We start from the raw sequence: 20,523 nt of genomic DNA, 5'->3' as shown, positions 1-20,523 counted from the left end.
TCTGGTAGTACATCCTTTCAAGATTTTGTATCTTCTGCCCGATAAGAGGGGGCAGAAGAGAGAATCTGTGTGGTGGGTGGGGTCCTAGATTATACTGGCTGCTTTACTGAATCAGCAAGAAATGTAGACAGAGTAGGTAGTGTACTATGAATTCCAAAAATAAACAGCGCCAAAAAACAAGGAGTAGCAAGGCTTCATGGATCATTCTGAAATCTGATGGTGGGAAGAAAGAAGCTGTTTCTGATTTATTCTTATTTATTATTTAGCTCAGGTCTTCAGGCTCCTGTTTCTCCTGAGACATACAAGTTAGGGTGAGTGAGCGGTGGGCATGTTCTGTCTGCACTGGAAGCAAGCCAACACTTGAGGGCTGCTCCCAGAATATCCTCAGACTGTGTTGATCGTTGCTGCAGACAATGCATTTCACTGTATGTTTTGATATACATGTGACAAATAAAGCTCATGTTAATCTTAATCTTATTAACCCTGTTCCTCTCTCCACAGATGCTTCCTGTTCAGCTGAGTACTTCCAGTGAGCAGTTCCAGTTTTATTTCAGATTTTTAATATTCATAGTGTTTTACATATTGGTTCTCTGATGATAATTGCCCTTTAGGAACTTTCTCTGTTAACTTCTTCACACTGGACAGAGCTAGAGTTGTTTCATTCCATGAATTAATATGAATCACAATGCTTTCTTTCTCTCTTTGTCCAGAAATTGAAAAGGGAAGCTGTGGTGATCCTGGAGTTCCAGCTTATGGGAAAAGAAGTGGGAACAGCTTTCTGCATGGAGACACATTGACGTTCGAATGTCAGTCAGCCTTTGAGCTGGTGGGAGAGCGGACAATTACTTGCCAACAGAACAATCAGTGGTCTGGCAACAAACCCAGCTGTGTGTGTAAGAACTTTAATTTAAACATGGACCATAGAACAATACACCACAGTACAGTCCCTTTGGCCTACAATGTTGTGCTGACCTTTTACTGTACTCTAAGACTTTAAAACTTCTTCTCCACATATAGCCCTCCATTTGTCTATCATCGATGTGCCTATCTCTGTGTCTCTTAATTGTCCACCACGTCCAACAGTGCACCACACTCTGTGTAAAAGGTCTGCCTCTGACATTCCCCCTATACTTTGCTCCAATCACCTTAACATTATGCCTCCTGGTATCAGCCATTTCAGCCCTAGTGAAAAGTCTCTAGCTATCCACTTGATTTATGCCACTTAGATCTTGTACACCTCTTATCAATTTATCTCTCATTCTCCTTTGCTCCAAAGAGAAACACCCTAGCTTGCTGAACCTGTAAGACGTATTCCCTAATCCAAGCAACATCCTGGTAAATCCCCTTTGTGCTTTCTTTAAAGCACCTGTATCCTTCCTATAATAAGGCGACCAACACTGAACACAAAATCCTACATGTGAACTAACCAATGTTTTATAGAGCTGCAATGAAACCCCATGGCATTTGAACTCAACCCCGAGATAATCAAGGCCAACACACCATTCACCTTCTTCACCACCCTATCCATTTGAAGCACTTTCCATTTTGTTACCTCCTTGTACTCTTGTTTCACTGCTTCTTTGGCCCTTTGTAACTGATTCCTCTCAGAACATTTCATCTCACACTTTCGATTTTATCAGATAGATTGGAAATATCTTCAAGGTAGTAACTGGTTGCTGGAGGGGAGGGACAGAGAGGTCCATAGATGCAGGCTTTAAATTATTTATTTCAAGCAACTCAGAAGTAAGCATGTTCTAGCTTTATAAAATTTTGGTCAGGCTGCATCTGGAGCATTGCATTCACTTGTGGTCATCCCGTTACAGGAAAGATGTGGAGGCTTTGGACAGGGTGCAGAGGAGGATTACCAGAATGCTGCCTGCATTAGAGAGTACATGTTATAAGGAAAGTTGGACAAACTTGGGTTGCTTTTTCTGGAGTGGTGGAGGCAGGAGATCTGAAAGATGTATATATAACTATGAGAAGCATAGAAAGAGTAGACAGCCAGTATCTTTCTCCCAGATTCAAACAGTATAAGACTGGAAGGCATGTTTTCTGGTGCAGGTCAATGAGACTAGGCAGAATAATAGTTGAGCATGGTTTAGATGGTCTGAAGAGCTTGTTCCAAAGATGTACAGTACTGCTCTATGATTCTATGACACTCATTTATATAGAATTGAAATTCTGCAGCAGTGTAATTGGGTTGCAATAAACTAATGTGGTTTTATATACAATTCCACTTATTAATTTTAAAAATCATTCTATGTGAACTAATGAAGGACAGTGAAGCCTCTTAAAAGGACTTAAAACTCCTCCCTTAATTCCTCCTGCTATTTTTGGTGTTTCCATTAGTGAAATCATCTAAGATCCACAGGCACAGCTTCAGGATGGATGGTTGTCTCTTTAGAATAGAGATGAGGAAATTCTTTAGCCAGAGCATGGTAAATCCATTGCCATAGAGGATAGTGGAGGCCAAGACACTGGATGTATTTACGGCAGAGATTGATTGTAGAAGGAGTTAAGGATAGAATGGCAAAGGCAAGTGGGACAAGAGAGAAGGATCAGATTGACTGTGGAGTAGGTTTATGTCGGTCGGTACAATATTGTAATGTGCTGTGTTCCATACACTATGCTCAATGTTCTACAAAAAAATCAGCCTCTGTAGATTAGCAGAGCAGATTCATTGGGCTGAATAGTCTAGTTCTTCTTCCTATTATGCATTAATTTAATATAAAGTTATTGATACATGTAAGAAGTAGCTGTTTACATTAAACAGGTCAGTGACTGGTACCATGAGAATCTGATATGTTCTGTATTACTTTCGGACAGTCTCCTGTTTCTTCAACTTCACAACACCATCGGGAGTCGTGCTGTCTCCAAACTACCCAGAAGAGTATGGCAACAACATGAACTGTGTGTGGCTCATCATTGCGGAACCAGCCAGCAGGATCCACCTGATCTTCAATGACTTTGACGTTGAGCCTCAGTTCGATTACCTGACCATAAAGGACGATGGAACTGCAGACTCCGCGGTTCTCGGGACCTTCTCTGGCAATGACGTCCCCTCCCAGCTGGCCAGCAATGGCCACATCACCCGCCTGGAGTTCCAGTCTGACCATTCAACCACCGGGCGAGGCTTCAACATCACCTACACAAGTAAATCTAAGAGATTTCTGTTTCATAGCAGGGAAATGTTGCCTGTTTTGCCATCTCAATCTACATGTGCTGACAGGAATGTTGTGATAGAAATGTGCTCTAAGGAGGGATTGATCATGGAGTAGGTGAAAATGTTGGCACAATATTGTGGGCTGAAGAGCCTGTACTGTGCTGTACTGTTCAAAGTACAGCTTGTTGTATGGGATAAAGCTTGTTGTGTCAGACCTCCAGAGTTACATTGGATTCTGGTTACAACTTCTCCTCCTCAAGCATTATTCTCCATACATTGATGAAAGTGGCTAATATTTTATGCCACCTAGACTTCTTTCTGCAATTCAAAAACAATTAAAAATTTAATCCACCTGTTGCACTTTGAATTATGTCTGCCCTCTTTGGAAGAAAATAAATCATAAAATATTAGCATTAAATGATCCTTAGATACATTCTGATATTTAGTTTAATCACATTAAATATTAAATCAATCCTGTTGAAGTTTTGTATGGTTATTTGTTATGTTTTGCGTGTGTCTTTACCATGAGTAGGTTGTGGATTTAGATGATAAGAGTACTGATATTCTTTGTGTTCTTCTTAACCAGCTTTTGGCCAAAATGAATGCCATGATCCTGGTATTCCGATCAATGGAAGGCGCTTTGGTGATATCTTCCTGCTGGGAAGTTCTGTGTCTTTTCACTGCGATGAAGGCTTTATCAAAACGCAAGGATCAGAGACAATAACCTGTATAATGCAGGAAGGGAATGTCATTTGGAACTCTGCTGTGCCACGGTGTGAAGGTAGTCTGCGGGCAGTGGTTGGGGACGTGGGGCGGAGAAGTAAAATGGGGATTTTCATGGGAAAAGGATATTTAATTTATTCTACATGCAAGTTGAAGTGTATGGAAGTTCACTGCAGGGTTGCGGTAGAGGCAGATATATTAGGAACATTTCAGAAACACTTAGAAAGGCACATGGATGAAAGAAAAGTGTAGGGCAATGTAGGGGGAAAGGGGTTGGATTGATCTTGAAGAAGGTTAAAAGGACGACCCAACATTGCGGGCCAAAGGACCTGTAATGTGCTGTGCGGTTCTAGGTTCTACATTTCACAGCCCTTATTTTGACCGCTTGATTTGCACATTTGAATCATAAATTTCTTCAGTCAGGCACCTTCAAGGATGAGGAGTGTTGACTATTCTGTCAACTTGCAGGGTGTCAATTGTGTATTTCATTGAACAATTCAGCTAAAGTAGGGGAAACCTTTCAACAAAGAACAATCCAAGCCCAACTATTAACAGCAACGTACACAAAATACTGAAGGAATTCAGCAGGGCAGGCAGCATCTACTGTATGGAAATACATAAGTAGCCGATGTTTTAGACCAAGTTGCTTCATCGGCACCTGATGAAGTTATTTGGATTTCCGGTATCTGCAGAATCTTTTGTGTTTTTGATTCCTAACTATTAACACTTCAGCTCTGATTTTGGGGAAGTATATTATTTTTGGGCAGGTGTCCACAATGATGTAGCTCTTGATACAGCTGCTGCAATGCTCCATTTTATTCTTGGGTGCTGTCTGCGTGGAGACATGTCTCTCTTGTGACTGCATGGGTTTCCACTCACATTCCAAAGTGAAAGGGTGAGAAAGGTTAAGAGGAGAAGGCAGGAGGATGTGGGTTGAGAGGGATAATATATCAGCCATGATAGAATGGCAGAGCGGACTTGATGGGCCGAATGGAATTGATAATTATTTGGTTAAATGAATTAATTCATTGACTGGTTCATCATAGTCAGTATGTGCTACTTGGGCCAAATGGCCTGTTTCCATGTTGTATGACTCAGTGATGGTGAATGACATTACATGTATTTATATATAATACTGTATTTTTTAAAAATCTTTTGTAGCACCTTGTGGTGGCCACTTGACAGCACCCACTGGTATAATACTATCACCAGGATGGCCTGGATATTACAAGGACTCTCTGAACTGTGAATGGGTGATTGAAGCAGAGCAACGACATTCCATCAAAATAACATTTGACAGGTTATTCATTTTCATTTCTTACTATCAAAAATAGAAGATACTATCAGCTCTTTTATTATTGCATGTTCCAAAATTTAGAACAGTAGAGTATGGTATCAGTTTGTGGACTATGCCTTTACTCTCTATTGATTCATGCTTAAAGTCAAGTCAAGTCACTTTTGTTGTCATTTTGACCATAACTGCTGGTACAGTACATAGTAAAAATGAGACAACGTTTTTCAGGACCATGGTGTTACATGACACAGTACAAAAACTAGACTGAACTACATCTAAAACAAAAAAAACAACTACACTAGACTACAGACCTATCCAGGACTGCATAAAGTGCACAAAACAGTGCAGGCAATACAATAAATAATAAACAGGACAATAGGGCAGTAAGGTGTCAGTCCAGTCTCTGGGTATTGAGGAGTCTGATAGCTTGGGGGAAGAAACTGTTACATAGTCTGGTCGTAGGAGCCTGAATGCTTCGGTGCCTTTTCCCAGATGGCAGGAGGGAAAATAGTTTGTATGAAGGGTGCGTGGGGTCCTTCATAATGCTGTTTGCTTTGCCGATGCAGCGTGTAGTGTAAATGTCTGTGACGGCGGGAAGAGAGACCCCGATGATCTTCTCAGCTGACCTCATCATTTGCTGCAGGGTCTTGCGATCAGAGATGGTACAATTTCCGAACTAGGCAGAATGTTATAGGAATGTTTCACATTTTAGCTTTTTTTTTAACTTACTATTTGCTCTTTTATTATTTCATGTTCTAAAATTTCAGTTTCTTTCTGGGAGTCTGGAAGTCCATTCTCATGAGGTCAAGGACTCCAAAAGGTGTATGGAGGGCTATTGGCCAGGTTCAACCTGAAATGTTGACTGTACCCTTTTTCATAGATGCTGCCTGGCCTGCAGAGTTCCTCCAGCATTATGTGTGTGCTGCTTGGATTTCTGGCATCTGCAGAGTTTCTCTTGTCAGTAAATTGTGGAAATAGTTGTGGAGGCTGAATACTTTTTCAAGGCACTCTATTCCCTTTACTGCACTGTAATATTGATACATCTGACTTTACTTTCTCCCTCTCAAACTGCAGGGTGCATTCTATCAAATTATGTTCACTGCCTCCCTTTACTTTAAGCTCCCTAATCAAATCTGGTTCATTACACAACACCCAATCCAGAATTAGCTTTCCCCAAGGGCTCAACCACAAGCTGCTCTGAAAAGCCATCTTGTAGATATCCTACAAATGCCCTCTATGGGGATCCAGGACCAACCTCATTTTCCCAGCCTATCTGATATTGAAATCCTCCATGGCTATCGTAACATTGCTTTTATACATTCCTTTTCTTATTCACATTGAACTTTATATCCTACGCCCTGGCCACTATTTGTGCAACTGTTTCTAACTCTCATTTGGGTCTTTTTACCCCTTTAACTCTACCACAAAGATTCTACACCCTCTGAGCCTATGTCACATCTTTCTAAGGAATTGATTTCATTTTTTTAACCAACAGAGCCACCACACCCTGTCTTCCTACCTGCCTGTCCTTTCAATACGATGCTTATCCTTGGATGTTAAGCTCCCAAATGTAATTGTCTTTCAGCCACATCTAATCATAGCTGCCAATCTTTAATTGCACTACAAGGCCATCTACCTTATTCTGTAGACTATATGCATTTAAATATAATACCTTCAGTCCTGTATTCATCACACTTTTCAATTTTGCCCATGTGTTACACTTCACTTCATCCCAGTGACTGCAATTTTGCCTTATTATCTACCTGACCATCCTCACAGTCTCACGACACACTGCATTAACTTGTATACCAACTGCCCCACCAACTTCAGTTCACATCAACCTGCCAACTTAGTTTAAACCCTCAACAACAGCTCTCGCAAACCTTCCTGCAAGGATTTTGCTCTCCCTTGGGTCAAGTCACATGTCAAACCTTCCCCAAAAGAGATCCCAGTGATTCAGAACTTGTCTTGTAGAATTGCAACAAGTTATGAAAGCTTACAAGGTAGACACAGAAAAGTTGTTCCTGTGAAGAGTCACAATGAAGGGTCTCAGCCCAAAATATCCACTGTTTATTAATTTCCCTAAATGTTGCCTGACCTGCTGAATTCTTCCAGCATTTTGTGTGTGTTGCTCTGGATTTCCAGCATCTGCAGAATCCTTTATGCTTATAATTTGTTTCAAATGGTAAGTGAGACTAGCATTTGAGGACATAACCTCAAGATTTGGGAGAGCAGATTTAGGACAGTGATGAGGAGGAACAGTTTTTACCAGGAAGTAGTGAACCTGTGGAATTCTCTCATGGAAAACAGTAGAGGCTACCTTATTAGATATAGTTAAGACACAGATTTTGCATAGAGGAATTGAGGCTTAATGGGATAAGGCAGGTAGGTGGAGCTAAGTTCACAACAAATTGGCTGTTGAATGATTTAGCATTCCTGTTCCTATTTCTTATGTTCCCACCTACAAAAGCAAACTTTCTTTTGTAACGCACACAAAATGCTGGAGGAACTCAGCAGGACATACAGCATCTAAGGAAAGGAATAAACAGTCAACGTATTGGATCAAGACCCTTCATCAGTACTGGGAAAGAAGGAGGAAGAAGCTAGAATAAGAAGGTGGGGAGAGGGGAAGGAGGAAAAGCAAGAATGTGATAGGTGAAGCCAGGTGGGTGGGGGAGGGTGTGATGAAATAAGAAGCCGGGAGGTGATAGGTAGAAAAGGTAAAGGGGTGGAGGATAAATAATCTGATAGGAGAGGAGAATGGACCATGAAAGAAATGGAAGGAGGAGAAGCACCAGGACAGGTGATAGGCAGGTGAGGGAAAGAGGTAAGTGGGGTGGGGAACTGAGTGGAGGATTTGAAGAAGAGGAAAGAGGGAGGGGAAATATTACCAGAAGTTGGAGATATTGATGTTCATGTTATCAGCTTGGAGGTTACACAGACAGAATATAAGGTGTTCCTCCAACAACCTGACAGTGGCCATATCCTGGCAGAAGAGATTTTCTTTTGTAATTGCTTATTGTGTGTTGTTGCTGTTATAAAGTGCAAAGAGGATTACAGAGCTTAAGCCGAGGAAAATTCAGCAGACAAAAACACGGTCCTTGTTGAAATAATTGAGGTTTTGATAAAGGAGCTTAAGGATTTAGGAACAAGATTGAAAATAGTAATATCTACGATTTTTTTCTCTGCACCACAAAGTTTAAAGTGAAGTTATTATCGAAGTACACATATATCGCCATATACAGCCTTGAAATTCATTTCCTCGTGGGCATTTGCACAATAGCATCATTGAAAACAATGCACACATACAGACAAGCAACTGATGTGCAAAAGAGAACAAATTGTGCAAATAGAAAAAGAAAAAAAACAAAGTAATAATAATAAATAACTAAGTAATAAATATTGAAACGACTTGTAGAGTCCTTGAAAGTGAGTCTGTAGATTATGGAATGGGTTCTGTTTTGAGGTGAATACATTTATTATTAAAATATTAATGCCATATACAACCTTGAGATTCGTCTCCTTACAGGCACCCACAAAGCAAAGAAACACAATAGAACCTATTAAAAAGAACATCAAACACTGCATGTGCTCAAAAAAAGAACAAACTGTGCAAAGAATAGAAAGTAAGCAGATAACAATCAGAAGTAAAGTTCATAAAAATGAGTCCACAGCCATGAAGCAATTTATTGCTGCAGCTGCTCCAGGAGCACATTAGTTGCAGGCCTCAGTTCAGCACAGAGACCAGTAAACCTTGCTGAACAGTGAGCTGACCAGCAGCCCTTCCCTTGCTTCCAGCCCCAACATCTTGACCTTTTGTCTGGCCCAACTCTTAAATCAGCCAAACTTCAGCTCATTCCTTGCTCTCAGACCCAGAACCCGTCACCTTGATTTGACCTGTACCTGACCTTTCTAATACAGACTGGCACTTAAATCGGTCAAACATTGGTTTGTTCCTTGCTCTCAGCTATGGCCCTGCTGCCTTAACTCTGCCTCGCCTTGGACCTGCTGCTTTGAATCTGTTCCAAGCCCATTCCAGCAATGGCCAAACATTGGTTTGTTCCTCATATTTGGGACTGGGCTTTACCGCCACGATTCAGCCCGTACATGCCTCGCCACAACCACCCTGTATCTTTGAAACCTTATTTCATTCTGCAAGAAGGCCAGTTCATACAGGTGGTTCCACTTTTGTTCAAGAGCTTGATGGTTGAGGGGTAATAACTTTTCCTGTACCTGAACCTGGTGTGTAGGACCTAAATCTCCTGTACCTCCTTACTGATGGCAGCAGTGAGAAGAGTGCATGACCTGGTTGGTCAGGGTACTTGATAATGTATGCTGCTTTCCTGTGACAGCACTTCTCATAGATGTGCTCAGTGGTGAGGAGAGCTTTACCTGTGATGGACTGAGCTGTATCCAAGCCACAATGCCCATGGATGTTGACTTGTCTCCTCCCGAGCCGGGACATAAGGTGAAAAAATATCACTGGAATGAGGAATGAAATATTCTTAATGTTAAAAACAAGGCTAAGGTACACACAGTAAACTAGCATCAGAGTCTGTAGTCTGCTACCTCACTTAGGAAAGTGATTTGGTTTTCAAAACTGTTCACAGTTACTTCTCAAAATTTAACTGCATATTCAGATTCCTATCCTGGGAAAACTGTGATATGCAATTATAACTGTGGGAGATATCAATTTACTTGTGATATTCAATACAAGTTCACTGAAAGATTAACTTTGTTCCATCTCTCCTTTGAGCTGAGGAATGTCTCTTGAGACAACCAAGAGCCTCTTCTGAGCATTGTACTGAGCTGGTTCATTGAGCCTGCTTGAAAATTATCACCCAGGCATGCCTGTCAATTTATTTTCTTTTGAATTTGTTTGGGAAGGTATATTAAAACAAGATTATTAAGCAGCAGCAAGGTTATTAATGCAGCAACATGATAAATCTTGCGACATGATTTTTTGCATTGTGATGGCATTGTTTAAAAGTTCAATGTTTGGTCTGACATTACTTTGTTGCTGTTTTGTCAGCAATATTAAAGAGCTTGAAATTCATGCAAATACTTCAAACATTGGTTAACACACAAAATGTTGGAGGAATGCAACAAGTCAGACAGTATCTATGAAGGATTTTGAGCTGAGATCCTTCATCAGGACTGGAATCGAAGAGGGAAGAAGACAGAGAAAAAAGTGGGGGGGGGGGGGGAGAAAAATGCAACATAAAAGATTGCAGGTGAGACCAGGTGAAGGGGAAGATTGGTGGGGGAGAGGGGCTGAAGTGAGAAGCTGGAAGGTAATAGTTGTAATAGATAAAGGGCTGAAGAAAATTGGTTACCCAGTTTGAACCGCAGTCTTAGAAAGGAAAGATGAATTTTGATGAAGAAGGATAGTGTTATGTCAGAAAACTTGGAAGTCAGAAGAATGAATTTGGAATACTGAAAAAACAAAGACTGGGGAAAAGAATAGAAACATATTTTGAGTAATTAATTACATTTATGTAATATTTATTTATTTTCCAGGATGTAAGTATTGCTAATAACACCAACAGATAGCATGCTTGCCTTTTTTAGTGGAGACAATGGATTCAAGAACCAGAAAGTTATGTAGCATAAATTAGTTGGGCCATATCTGAATTATTGTATTTAATTCTGGTCACCCCATTATAGGAAGTATGTAGAGGCTTTGTATAGGGTACGGAAGAGGTTTTACTGGAATGGCGCCTGGATTTGAGGGGCATGTGAAATAAGGGGAACATGCACAAGAAGATGTAGGAATTTCGGCAGGTCAGGCAACATCTATGGAGAGGAATAACCCATCAATGTTTCCGGCTGAGTCTCTTCATCAGGACTCCTAATGAATGTCTGACCAAAAGAGAAAATTGTCTTATGATATGTTGAGAACAAACCATAAAGAAAAATACAATACAATTGACAAGTTTCTTTCTTTTTGCCCGCTTATTCTCAAATGAAGTGGCATTATGTAAGGAAGTGGCACAAATGAATGTTTAAGCTTTGTTTTGATCTGGGAACTTTTTGGAACTGTATTTGGCAGCTACAATGTTTGCATGGCCACTGATGTTGCTTCAAAATTTTGGAAGAGTTGTAATATCAGAAACTTGTACACTTGCAGAGAAAATTGTACAAAAACCTGCAACTCACCTCCGTATGATGCCCCCTTTCCCTTCCTTCCATGGTCTCCTGTCCTCTCCTATCAGACTCCTTATCCTTCAGCCCTGTACCTCTGAGCTTCTTATTTTATCCCCCCTCCTGCACTCACCTGCATTCCCCCTCACCTGGCCTCACCTTTCACCTGCCAATGTGCTCCTCCCCCTCTGCCCACCTTCAGATTATGGCTTCTTCCTTTCCAGTCCTGATGAAGGTTATTGGCCCCAAACATCAATTATTTATTTCTCTCCATAGACACTGAGTTCCTCCAGCACTAGGTGTGTGTGTTCCTCAAAATTCCCATAATTTGCAGAATCTCGTTTTTAAAATGTGTACAATGTTTGACTTGGCGCAAGTGGCCATGTGTGTCTATAAACAAGTGCACTGACTGAAACATTTTTGTGATTCACAGGTTTCAAACTGAAGTTAATTATGACACATTAGAAATCCGAGATGGGCCTGTTAATTCTTCACCTTTAATTGGAGAATATCATGGTACCCAAGCCCCACAGTTTCTAATCAGCACCGGCAACTTCATGTACCTTCTGCTGACGACTGACAACAGCCGTTCAAGTGTTGGTTTCCAGATTCGTTATGAAAGTAAGTTCCTTTCATCCATGACAGACTAAGCTACTTGTACAAGAAAGGCATACCTCTCTGAAGCTGCACCCATAATTCCCAAATCTTCAAGTGTTTGACAACCTGTCTATCTGTCCAGTAGAGAAACAGAGGGATCTTTCGGGTCCCAGTCTGTAGATTCCTCAAAGCTGTGATGCAAGTTGATAGGGTGATTAAGAAGGCATATGCCCCTCATTAGTCAGGGGATTGATTTCAAGAGCCATGATGCAATGGTGCTATTTCATATAACCCTGGTTTTCCACACTTGCAGTACTTTCTTCAATTCTGTTTACCTCATTATAGGAAGGAAGTAGATGATTTAGAGAGGGTACCATGGAGATTTACCAGGATTCAGGCTAGAGCTGAGGGCATGACTTTTGAAAATAGTTCGAGCAAGCTTGGGATTTTCTATTTGGAGTGTAAGAAGATGAGAGGTAACTTGACAGGGGTGTATTAGATGATAGAGTAGATAGCCAGTGCTTTTTACCCGGGGCAGAAATGGGCAATGCCATTTGACATGCCTATGAAAGAGCTGGCTGAGTCTACAACCTTCTGACACTTCTTCTGCTCCTGTGCTTCAGCATCTCTGTACCAGACAGTGGTATAACCATTCAGTATACTCTCCACAGTACATCTGGAGAAATTTGCTAGTCTTCGGTGGCAAAGACTAGCAATTTGAGAATCTTCTCAAATTCCTAATGAAACATAGCCACTGTCGTGCCTTCTTCACAATTGCATAAATATACTGATAGAATAATGAAGAGGCTGGACAGGGACTGTGCCATTTTCTGGATTGGTCAGGACTTGTGGATATTGTTGGATATTAGTTGCAGCTTCCTAAACATTTGTACTCTGCTGTGAAGAGAAACCTCTCATTTAGACTTAGCACAGAGAGACAAAAAGACAGACAGACAGACAGACAGACACACAGACACACACATACACACACACACACACGCGATTTAGAAATTCTTTGAGCACAAAAGTACAATAATATTTGTTGATTTTAATTAATTTAAAGCAGTAACAAAACTGGCTAAGCAGATTTGTGTAGAATTTTGCATCTCCTTGATTTCATTAGAGAACATTTTCTGCCGTCATGTCTTGAATGGGGATTCTATTGAGGTTATGTCACCAATTTGATTTGAATAATATTCAGAATGTGTCAAATTTCGTGCTCAGTGATGCTAATACAAATCATGGAAACAACATAGATATTTTCTTATTGCATCTTTTATCCCTTTTCATGCTCCCACAGTTGAAGGATCAACTTTATTTACCATATACATTTACATGTACGAGGAAATTGCTGTGCCGTGTTGGTGCAAAATGCAACATAAAAACTAACATTCAATAATTATACAAAATAAATAATAATATAAAAATAAAGTTAAAGTACAGACATGCAATAAAATGCGCATAAATATAATGTAAACAGCATTGTAAAGGCTGGTTTAAAGTTGTAATACACATTAAATGCTGTAGGAGCTCAACAGGTCAAGCAACATACATGGAAATGAATAGTTAACATTTCGGAATAAGACCCCTCATCAGGTCTGGAGAGGAAGGGGACAGAAGCCAGAATAAGAAGATTAGGAGAGGGGAAGGAAGAGACAAGCTAGAAAGTGATGGATAATGCCAGATGGGTGGGGGAGAGGGGTGAAGTAAGAAGCTGGGAGAGTTAAAGGGCTGGAGAAGAAGGAAGCTGACAGGAGGTGAGTGGACCATGGGAGGAAGGGCAACGGGGGAAGTGATCTTCAGTGGACGAGAAGAGGTAAGAGGCCAGAGTGTGGAATTGAAAAAGAGAAAAGAGGGAAGGAGGAGGGCAAATAAATTATTAACTGATACAGAAACTGATGTTCATGCCATCAAGTTAGAGGCTACCTAGATGGAATATAAGGTGTTGCTCCTCCAACCTGAGAGTAGCCTCATTGTAGCAGAAGTGGAGACCATGGACCGACATGTTGGAATATGAATGGGGATGGGGATTGGAATTAAAATGGTTGGACACTGGAAATACTGGCTATTTTCTGTTTAAAGTTGTCAAGTAGTTTAAAGATGAAACTTGCATTGCATTTTGTCCTCTTTTCAAGTTTTTCAGAATCATGCATGCTAAAGTAAGCAATGTGAATATGATCACAAGAGATTTAGTCATAGAAACGCATCCTTGATTGCTTAAAGATTAAGGAGTTAAGGAGGGGTTTCATAAAATCAGAGGAACTGCACTTCAGAAGGGGAGTAAATTGTACAGCTGTTATTAAATTGCACATTTATTGTGATTGATTAAGGGCAAATTCTACAACTACTTCCTCTTTTAATGATTTGAGTTCTGCAACTGATTATGTTTCTTAATGATGTGAAGGGTTCAACCGTGATAGCCACCAATATTCAATTTCAAATAGTATGCATTTCCTTTGAAATCACTCTGCACAAAGCTTTCACTGGGGGTAATGTACTGGAAAGTATTTTTTTCTGCTTTGATGTTTATGTGCATAGGTAGCAGACAGAATGCTCTTCCAAGTATCACTTGAAATTGTTTTGAATGTACACTCAGTGGCCAATTTATTAGGTACACCAGTACACTTGCTTTTTAATGCAAATTCAGTATCTCATCAACCAGTCCTCTGGCAGTAACTCCATACATCAAAGCATCCAGACATGAAGAAGAGCTTTCAGTTGTCATTCGGATCAAACACCAGAAGGAGGAAGAAATGTGATCTAAGTGACTTTGACCGTGGAATGATTGTTGGTACCAGACAGGGTGGTTTGAGTATCTCAGAAACTGCTGATTTCCTGGGGTTTTCACACACAACAGTCTTGAGAGCTGACAAAGAATGTTGCACAAAACAAATAAAATAATAAGTGAATGGCAGTTCTGCTGGTGAAAATGCCTTGTCAATGAGAGCGGTCAGAGGAGAATGGTCAGACTGGTTCAAGCAGACAGGAAGGCGACAGTAACTCGAATAACCACATGCTACAACAATAGTATGCAGAAGGGAATGCCAGAATGCACAGCATGTCGATCCGTGAAGTGGGTGGGCAACGGCAGCAGAAGACCATGCACATACTCTCAGTGGCCATATTTTATGTACAAAAGGGATCTAATAAAGTGGTCACTGAGTGTAGTATGCACTTTCCTCCAAATCACTTTGCTCAAAGTTCTGAGTGTAATGAACAGTTTTTTGTTCTGTTGTTTATATGCATAGGTGGTGGACAGAATGCCCTTCTGAGTATCTCTTGAAATTGTTTTGAATGTATGTTTGTAATGAAATTTAAGTAACTAAAATGAGCATTGTAATCTAATGAGATTATTTCCTGAATATGGATAATGTAATAAAAGACAGCTAGATATCAACAAACATAATCCCAAGACTCATGGTTCCAGGTTGTCAGGCAAGATTAATTTCACATACCATTGATAAAATAGTGAAAATATGATCATCTCTATAGTCTGTTGGGATTTAGATATGTAAATGTATGAATTTTGTGCAAAGCAAATACATTAAAATATTACATATAACCATGTCAGGAGTATTCAACTTTATTCTTAAAGCTCACAACATATTTCTGAAATCACAGGGTGGTGAAAACGACATTTAGCATTCTGACCTTCGTCAATCACGTCACTGAGTATAAGAGCTGGGACATTATGGTGGCGCTGTATATGACATCGATGAGATTATACTTGGAGTACCATGTACGGTTTCGATCGCCCTATTATAGAAAATCATTGGAAAGAATGCAGAAAAGATTTACGAGGATGCTGCCAGGACTAGCGGTCATGATTTGTGGGGAAAAGTTAGCCAGGCTAGAACTTTATTCCTTGGAATGTAAGAGGATGAGGTGTATAAAATTATGAGAAGCATTGATAAGCATCAGTGAAATCATTGCTACAGACAGCTGTATAGGCCAAATCATTAGGTATATTTAAAGCAGGGATGCTACTCCATCAAAGGTTACAGGGAGAAGGCAGGAGAATGGAATTCAGAGGGATAATAAGTCAACCATGATAGAATGACAGAGCAGACTTGATGGGCCAGATGGTCCTATGTCTTATGGTCTGATGTTGGATGGTCTTTTTTCCCTAGGGTAGGAGTGTTGAAGACTAGGAAAGCATTGATTTAGGGAGAAGTGAAATGTTTAAAAGGGACTGGAGGGGCAACTTTTCAATGCAGAGGATGTTGAGTATATGGACAGAGCTGCCTGAGGAAGTGGTTTAGGCAGGTACAATAGTATCATTTAGAAGCATTTGGATAGTTATATTAAGGCTGGGGTATGGGGGGAATATGGGCCAAATGCAAGAAATTGGGTCCATCTAGGTGGACACAATAGTCCTTATGACCATTGTTACGTAACCCCGTAACCAGGTAACTTACCAGCAAAGATAGATGGTTCAGCTGAGTCGGATGCTACTATTTTCAAACGTTTTATTCGAAAAGGGCACAAACGTATGGTTAATACAAAACATTCAGATCATATACATCGTCAAACTCAATCTAAAACACCGGTGTAACCATAATCAATCAGAAATAAGCTCTACAGTTGTCTAGGGGTTAATACAGAGTCCAATTGAAATATAAAGAGTCACTCAGAAGTTTGCAGGCTTTTCTCTTTTGGGAACCACTGGGGTTTTCACGTTGTAGAGAGAAAGAGATGATTTGGAAAAGATAAAACACTTGCCCGTCGTCTTGGCAGAGCAAATCCTTGGAATCAGGGGAGCAGACTTCCCCGTTGTTAGCTAAAAGCAGTCTTTCGTTGATTCTGGCCACAGATTCAAAAGTTGAATCTAACGCACGTGGCTTCCTTCAGAATGGCTTCCCGCTCCCACAGGAATCGATATCGTGCTTCCTTCATCTCCTGGGTGCGTCTGAGGGTTCCCCCCCTCAAACCCTCCTTTATACTTCTTCACGGGATCGCAGGTGTCAATCAGGTTGCAGGTGATGCGATCTCTCTCTCAACCAGCCCACTTTGCCCGAGGGCTTTTCACGTGATCTCCATGAGACAATAGTCAAGGTCACCTTTATTCTGCTTCTTGGGAGAATGTGGTCTCTCTCTCTCTCTCCCATTTCCCTGGGTCTATTCAGCACGTCCCTTCCTCTTTTGGGTCAGCTGACCCCCCTCTTGACTCGGGTTCTTGAGATTCTCACAAAGGAGGGGGCCGATGGCATAACACCATAAGACACAGGAATAGAATTAGGCCTTTCAGAGTTTTTGCAATGTTTTCACCTGACTGTTGAAGGATAAATTATCATGGGCAGTGGGATGTGTTTGTTCTGACCTAATAACATGGTCTAGGCATGACAGAAGCACATCAGACCAATACTGAAGAACAATAGACATACAAGAGATTCTGCAAATACTGGAAATCTTGAGCAACACACACAAAATACTGGAGGAAATCAACAGGTCAGGCAACTTCAATGGAGAGGAATAAACAGTTAACATTTTGGGTAAGACCCTTCATCAGGATTGGAAAAGAGCAAGGTAGAAGTCAGAACAAGAAGGTGGGGGAAGGGGCAGGAGTGTAAGTGGGCAGGTGACAAGTGAGACCACGTGTGGTGAGAGGTGGGTGTGTGGGGAGAGGGGGATGATGGGAGTTGCTGGAAGGTGATAGGTGGGAGAAGTAAAGGGCCTGTAGAAGAAGGAATATGATAGAAGAGGAGAGTGGACCATGGAAGAAATGGACAGAGGAGGGTTAACAGAGAGAGGTGATAGGCTGCTCATGGGGGAAGGAGAGGAGGAGAAAAGGGTGAGAGGATAACCAGAATGAGGAACGGAAAAAGAGCGGATGGGATGCAAAACACAGGGGAGCAAGTTCCAGAAGTTGGAAATATGTTTTTGCTATTAGTTTGCAGATGACCAAGATGGAATATGAGGTGTTTCTTCTCCAACCTGATTGTAGACTCATTGTGGCAGTTGAGGAGGCCATGGATAGAGATGCCTGAATGGGAATGGGAAGTCAATATGAAGTGAGCCACTACCAGGAGAATCCTGGCCATTGCAGTGGACAGAGTGATGGCACTTGATGAAGCTTCTATTTTTCTCACGTTGTTGACATGAAATTGGCTCAGTCCATTTGCTCTAGTCATACGTAAACAGACCTTGGCGGTCTCATCACTAGGACAGTGAGCTGTTTATTGTACTGATTTAATATTGCCTTTGTTTCTATGTGCCTCCTCTTGTGGTGGCTATTTGCTTATCTCATCTTGTGTGTTTACGTATACAGAATATGCAGTCGAACTTTATAAGATTACATGGCAGTTCATAGACAATAGGAGATTGAACAATGAATTATTTTGCATTCATTAAAATAAATTAAATCTCTAAAATTTTGCGGAAGGTGCTGCTGGAATTTGGAATCATTAATTTGTTTAAGACATTAATCAGACTGCATTTGGAGACCAAACAAATTTTGGGTCTGTACCTGAGGAAGGACGTGCTGACCCTGGATAGTGTCTCGAGGAGGTCCACAAGAATGATCCCAGGAATGAAAGGATAAGGAGAATTTGACAGCTCTGAACCTGTAATCTGTGGGGTCAGATTTCTGATTTATAAAATATTTCTGAATTACTAAAATGTATAAATTGCAAAAGATTTCCAAACTCAGGTAAAATTATTACAAATTAAAAGAACTTTCCATCAAGTTGCAGATGACCGAGTTGTCTTTCACAGAAACTGAAGGTTGAGAAATGAATTCTAGTTCTTCTTTATGTCACACTTTATACTATTCACTGTGTAAATCTTACTACCCATACTATTCACTGTTACTAAATCTGTTTTATCTCAAATGAAATTTATTTCATAATTATTACTCAGTGTCTAATTTCCCAACTGCTTACCCAGTGAAAATGTGACATGCAGTATGGCAATAGTGATATTTGCTGAAATTATTTCTCTAAATTCTGATTATATTTTGCAGGTGTCACCTTAGAATTAGATTCTTGTTTAGACCCTGGAATTCCTGTAAATGGGCGCCGACATGGAAACAACTTCTCAATCGGATCGACAGTGACCTTCAGTTGTTGTCCAGGTTACACCTTGAGTGATGACAAGCCCCTAATTTGCGAAGATAACCGCCAATGGAACCATGCATTGCCAAGCTGTGAAGGTGGGCTCATCACTCAGACAAAGAGTCATTGAAGCATAGAGCAATAGAGTGCAGAAACAGGTCCATCAACCCATCGAGTACATGCTGACCTGTCTTTATTTCTGCCTAGTGCCATCTATATGCAGCCACACCATGTACCTATCTCTCTATTTTGCCTTCTACTTGCATTACTAATTTAATATATAATATATATATTTCTTATTGTAATTTATAGCTTGATTTATATATTGCACAGTACTGCTGTCACAGACCAACACATTTCATGACATATCTAAATGATATTAAACCTGACTGTGACCCAAACTTTTCTCAAATATTGAGATCGAACCTACATCCACTGCTTCCATTATCAGCTCATTCCAACACACACACTCTGAGTGACGAAGTTTCCCCTCATGTTCCCCTGAAATACCTCTGGTATCTAATAAAGTGGCCACTGAGTGTATGTTCGTGATCTTTTGCAGCTGTAGTCCATCCACTTGAAGATTTGACATGTTGTGCATTCAGAGGTGCTCTCCTGCACATCAGTGTTGTAATGCATGGTCATCTGAGTTACTGTCACCTTCCTGTCAGCTTGAACCAGTCTGTCCATTTTTCACTAAACTCTCTCATTAACAAGGCAATTTTGCCCACAGACCTGTCGCTAACTGGGTATTTTTGTTTCTACACCATTCTCTGTAGACTCCAGAAACTGTTGTGCTTGAAAATCCCAGATCGGCAGTTTCTGAGATATTCAAACCACCCCATCTGACACCAATAATCCTTGCATAGTCAGAGTCATCTTGATCACATTTCTTCCCCGTTCTTATGTTTGGTTTGAGCAGCAACTGAATCTCTTGACCATGTCTGCATGCTTTTATGCATTGAGTTGTTGCCGAAGATTGGCAGATCAGATATTCGCATTCATGTTCAGGTGTATCTAATAAAGTGGCCACCAAGTGTATTTTACATTTCACCTTTAACCAATAAACTCGAATTCTAGTTTCAACCAACCTCAGGCAAAACAGCCTGCATCCATTCACCATAGTTATACCCCTCATATCTTTGTATACATGTTATTTCTGTAGGTCTTCAGAGCATGAGGAAAGCCTACTTCACATGGTTTTGGGACAGTCTGAGATACCAGGGTTATAACTAAGTAAAAGACAAGAAACTTCATCATCTGACACACTGTTTTCTCTCAATGCAATTTGTCATTGTAATTTCTGCTCTTGAACCAATAACATTAAATACATTTTAAAAAAAGAGAAAGATCAGTATTAATACCAAGAAGTAAAGACCTGATAATGGTGTTCAAGATGATGAGAGGTATAGATAGAATGGACTGTCAGAGCCCTTTCCCAGGTTGGAAATGTCTAATAAAAGGGGGGCATAATTTTAAGGCAATTGGAGGAAAGTATAGGGGGTATGTCCAAGGTAAGTTTTTTTACGCAGAGTGGTGGATGCTTCGGA

General features: G+C 40.6%; 1 protein-coding gene across 1 annotated transcript in view; it reads left to right on the top strand.

The window, feature by feature from the left end:
- LOC140733433 (CUB and sushi domain-containing protein 1-like) overlaps positions 1-20,523 on the top strand; it is a 2,013,313-nt gene that overhangs the window by 1,494,905 nt on the left and 497,885 nt on the right. The window contains exons 13-18 of the mRNA XM_073056756.1: positions 711-893; positions 2,827-3,153; positions 3,750-3,944; positions 5,048-5,186; positions 11,758-11,945; positions 18,883-19,071. Coding sequence (XP_072912857.1) covers positions 711-893; positions 2,827-3,153; positions 3,750-3,944; positions 5,048-5,186; positions 11,758-11,945; positions 18,883-19,071 — 1,221 coding nt within the window. The remainder of the gene's footprint in view (positions 1-710; positions 894-2,826; positions 3,154-3,749; positions 3,945-5,047; positions 5,187-11,757; positions 11,946-18,882; positions 19,072-20,523) is intronic.

The sequence above is a fragment of the Hemitrygon akajei genome, chromosome 9, assembly GCF_048418815.1.
Source record: "Hemitrygon akajei chromosome 9, sHemAka1.3, whole genome shotgun sequence".
NCBI classification, from domain to species: Eukaryota; Metazoa; Chordata; class Chondrichthyes; order Myliobatiformes; family Dasyatidae; genus Hemitrygon; species Hemitrygon akajei.
The sequence above is the reverse complement of the archived record's forward strand: the minus strand, read 5'-3'. Positions and strand labels throughout refer to the sequence as shown.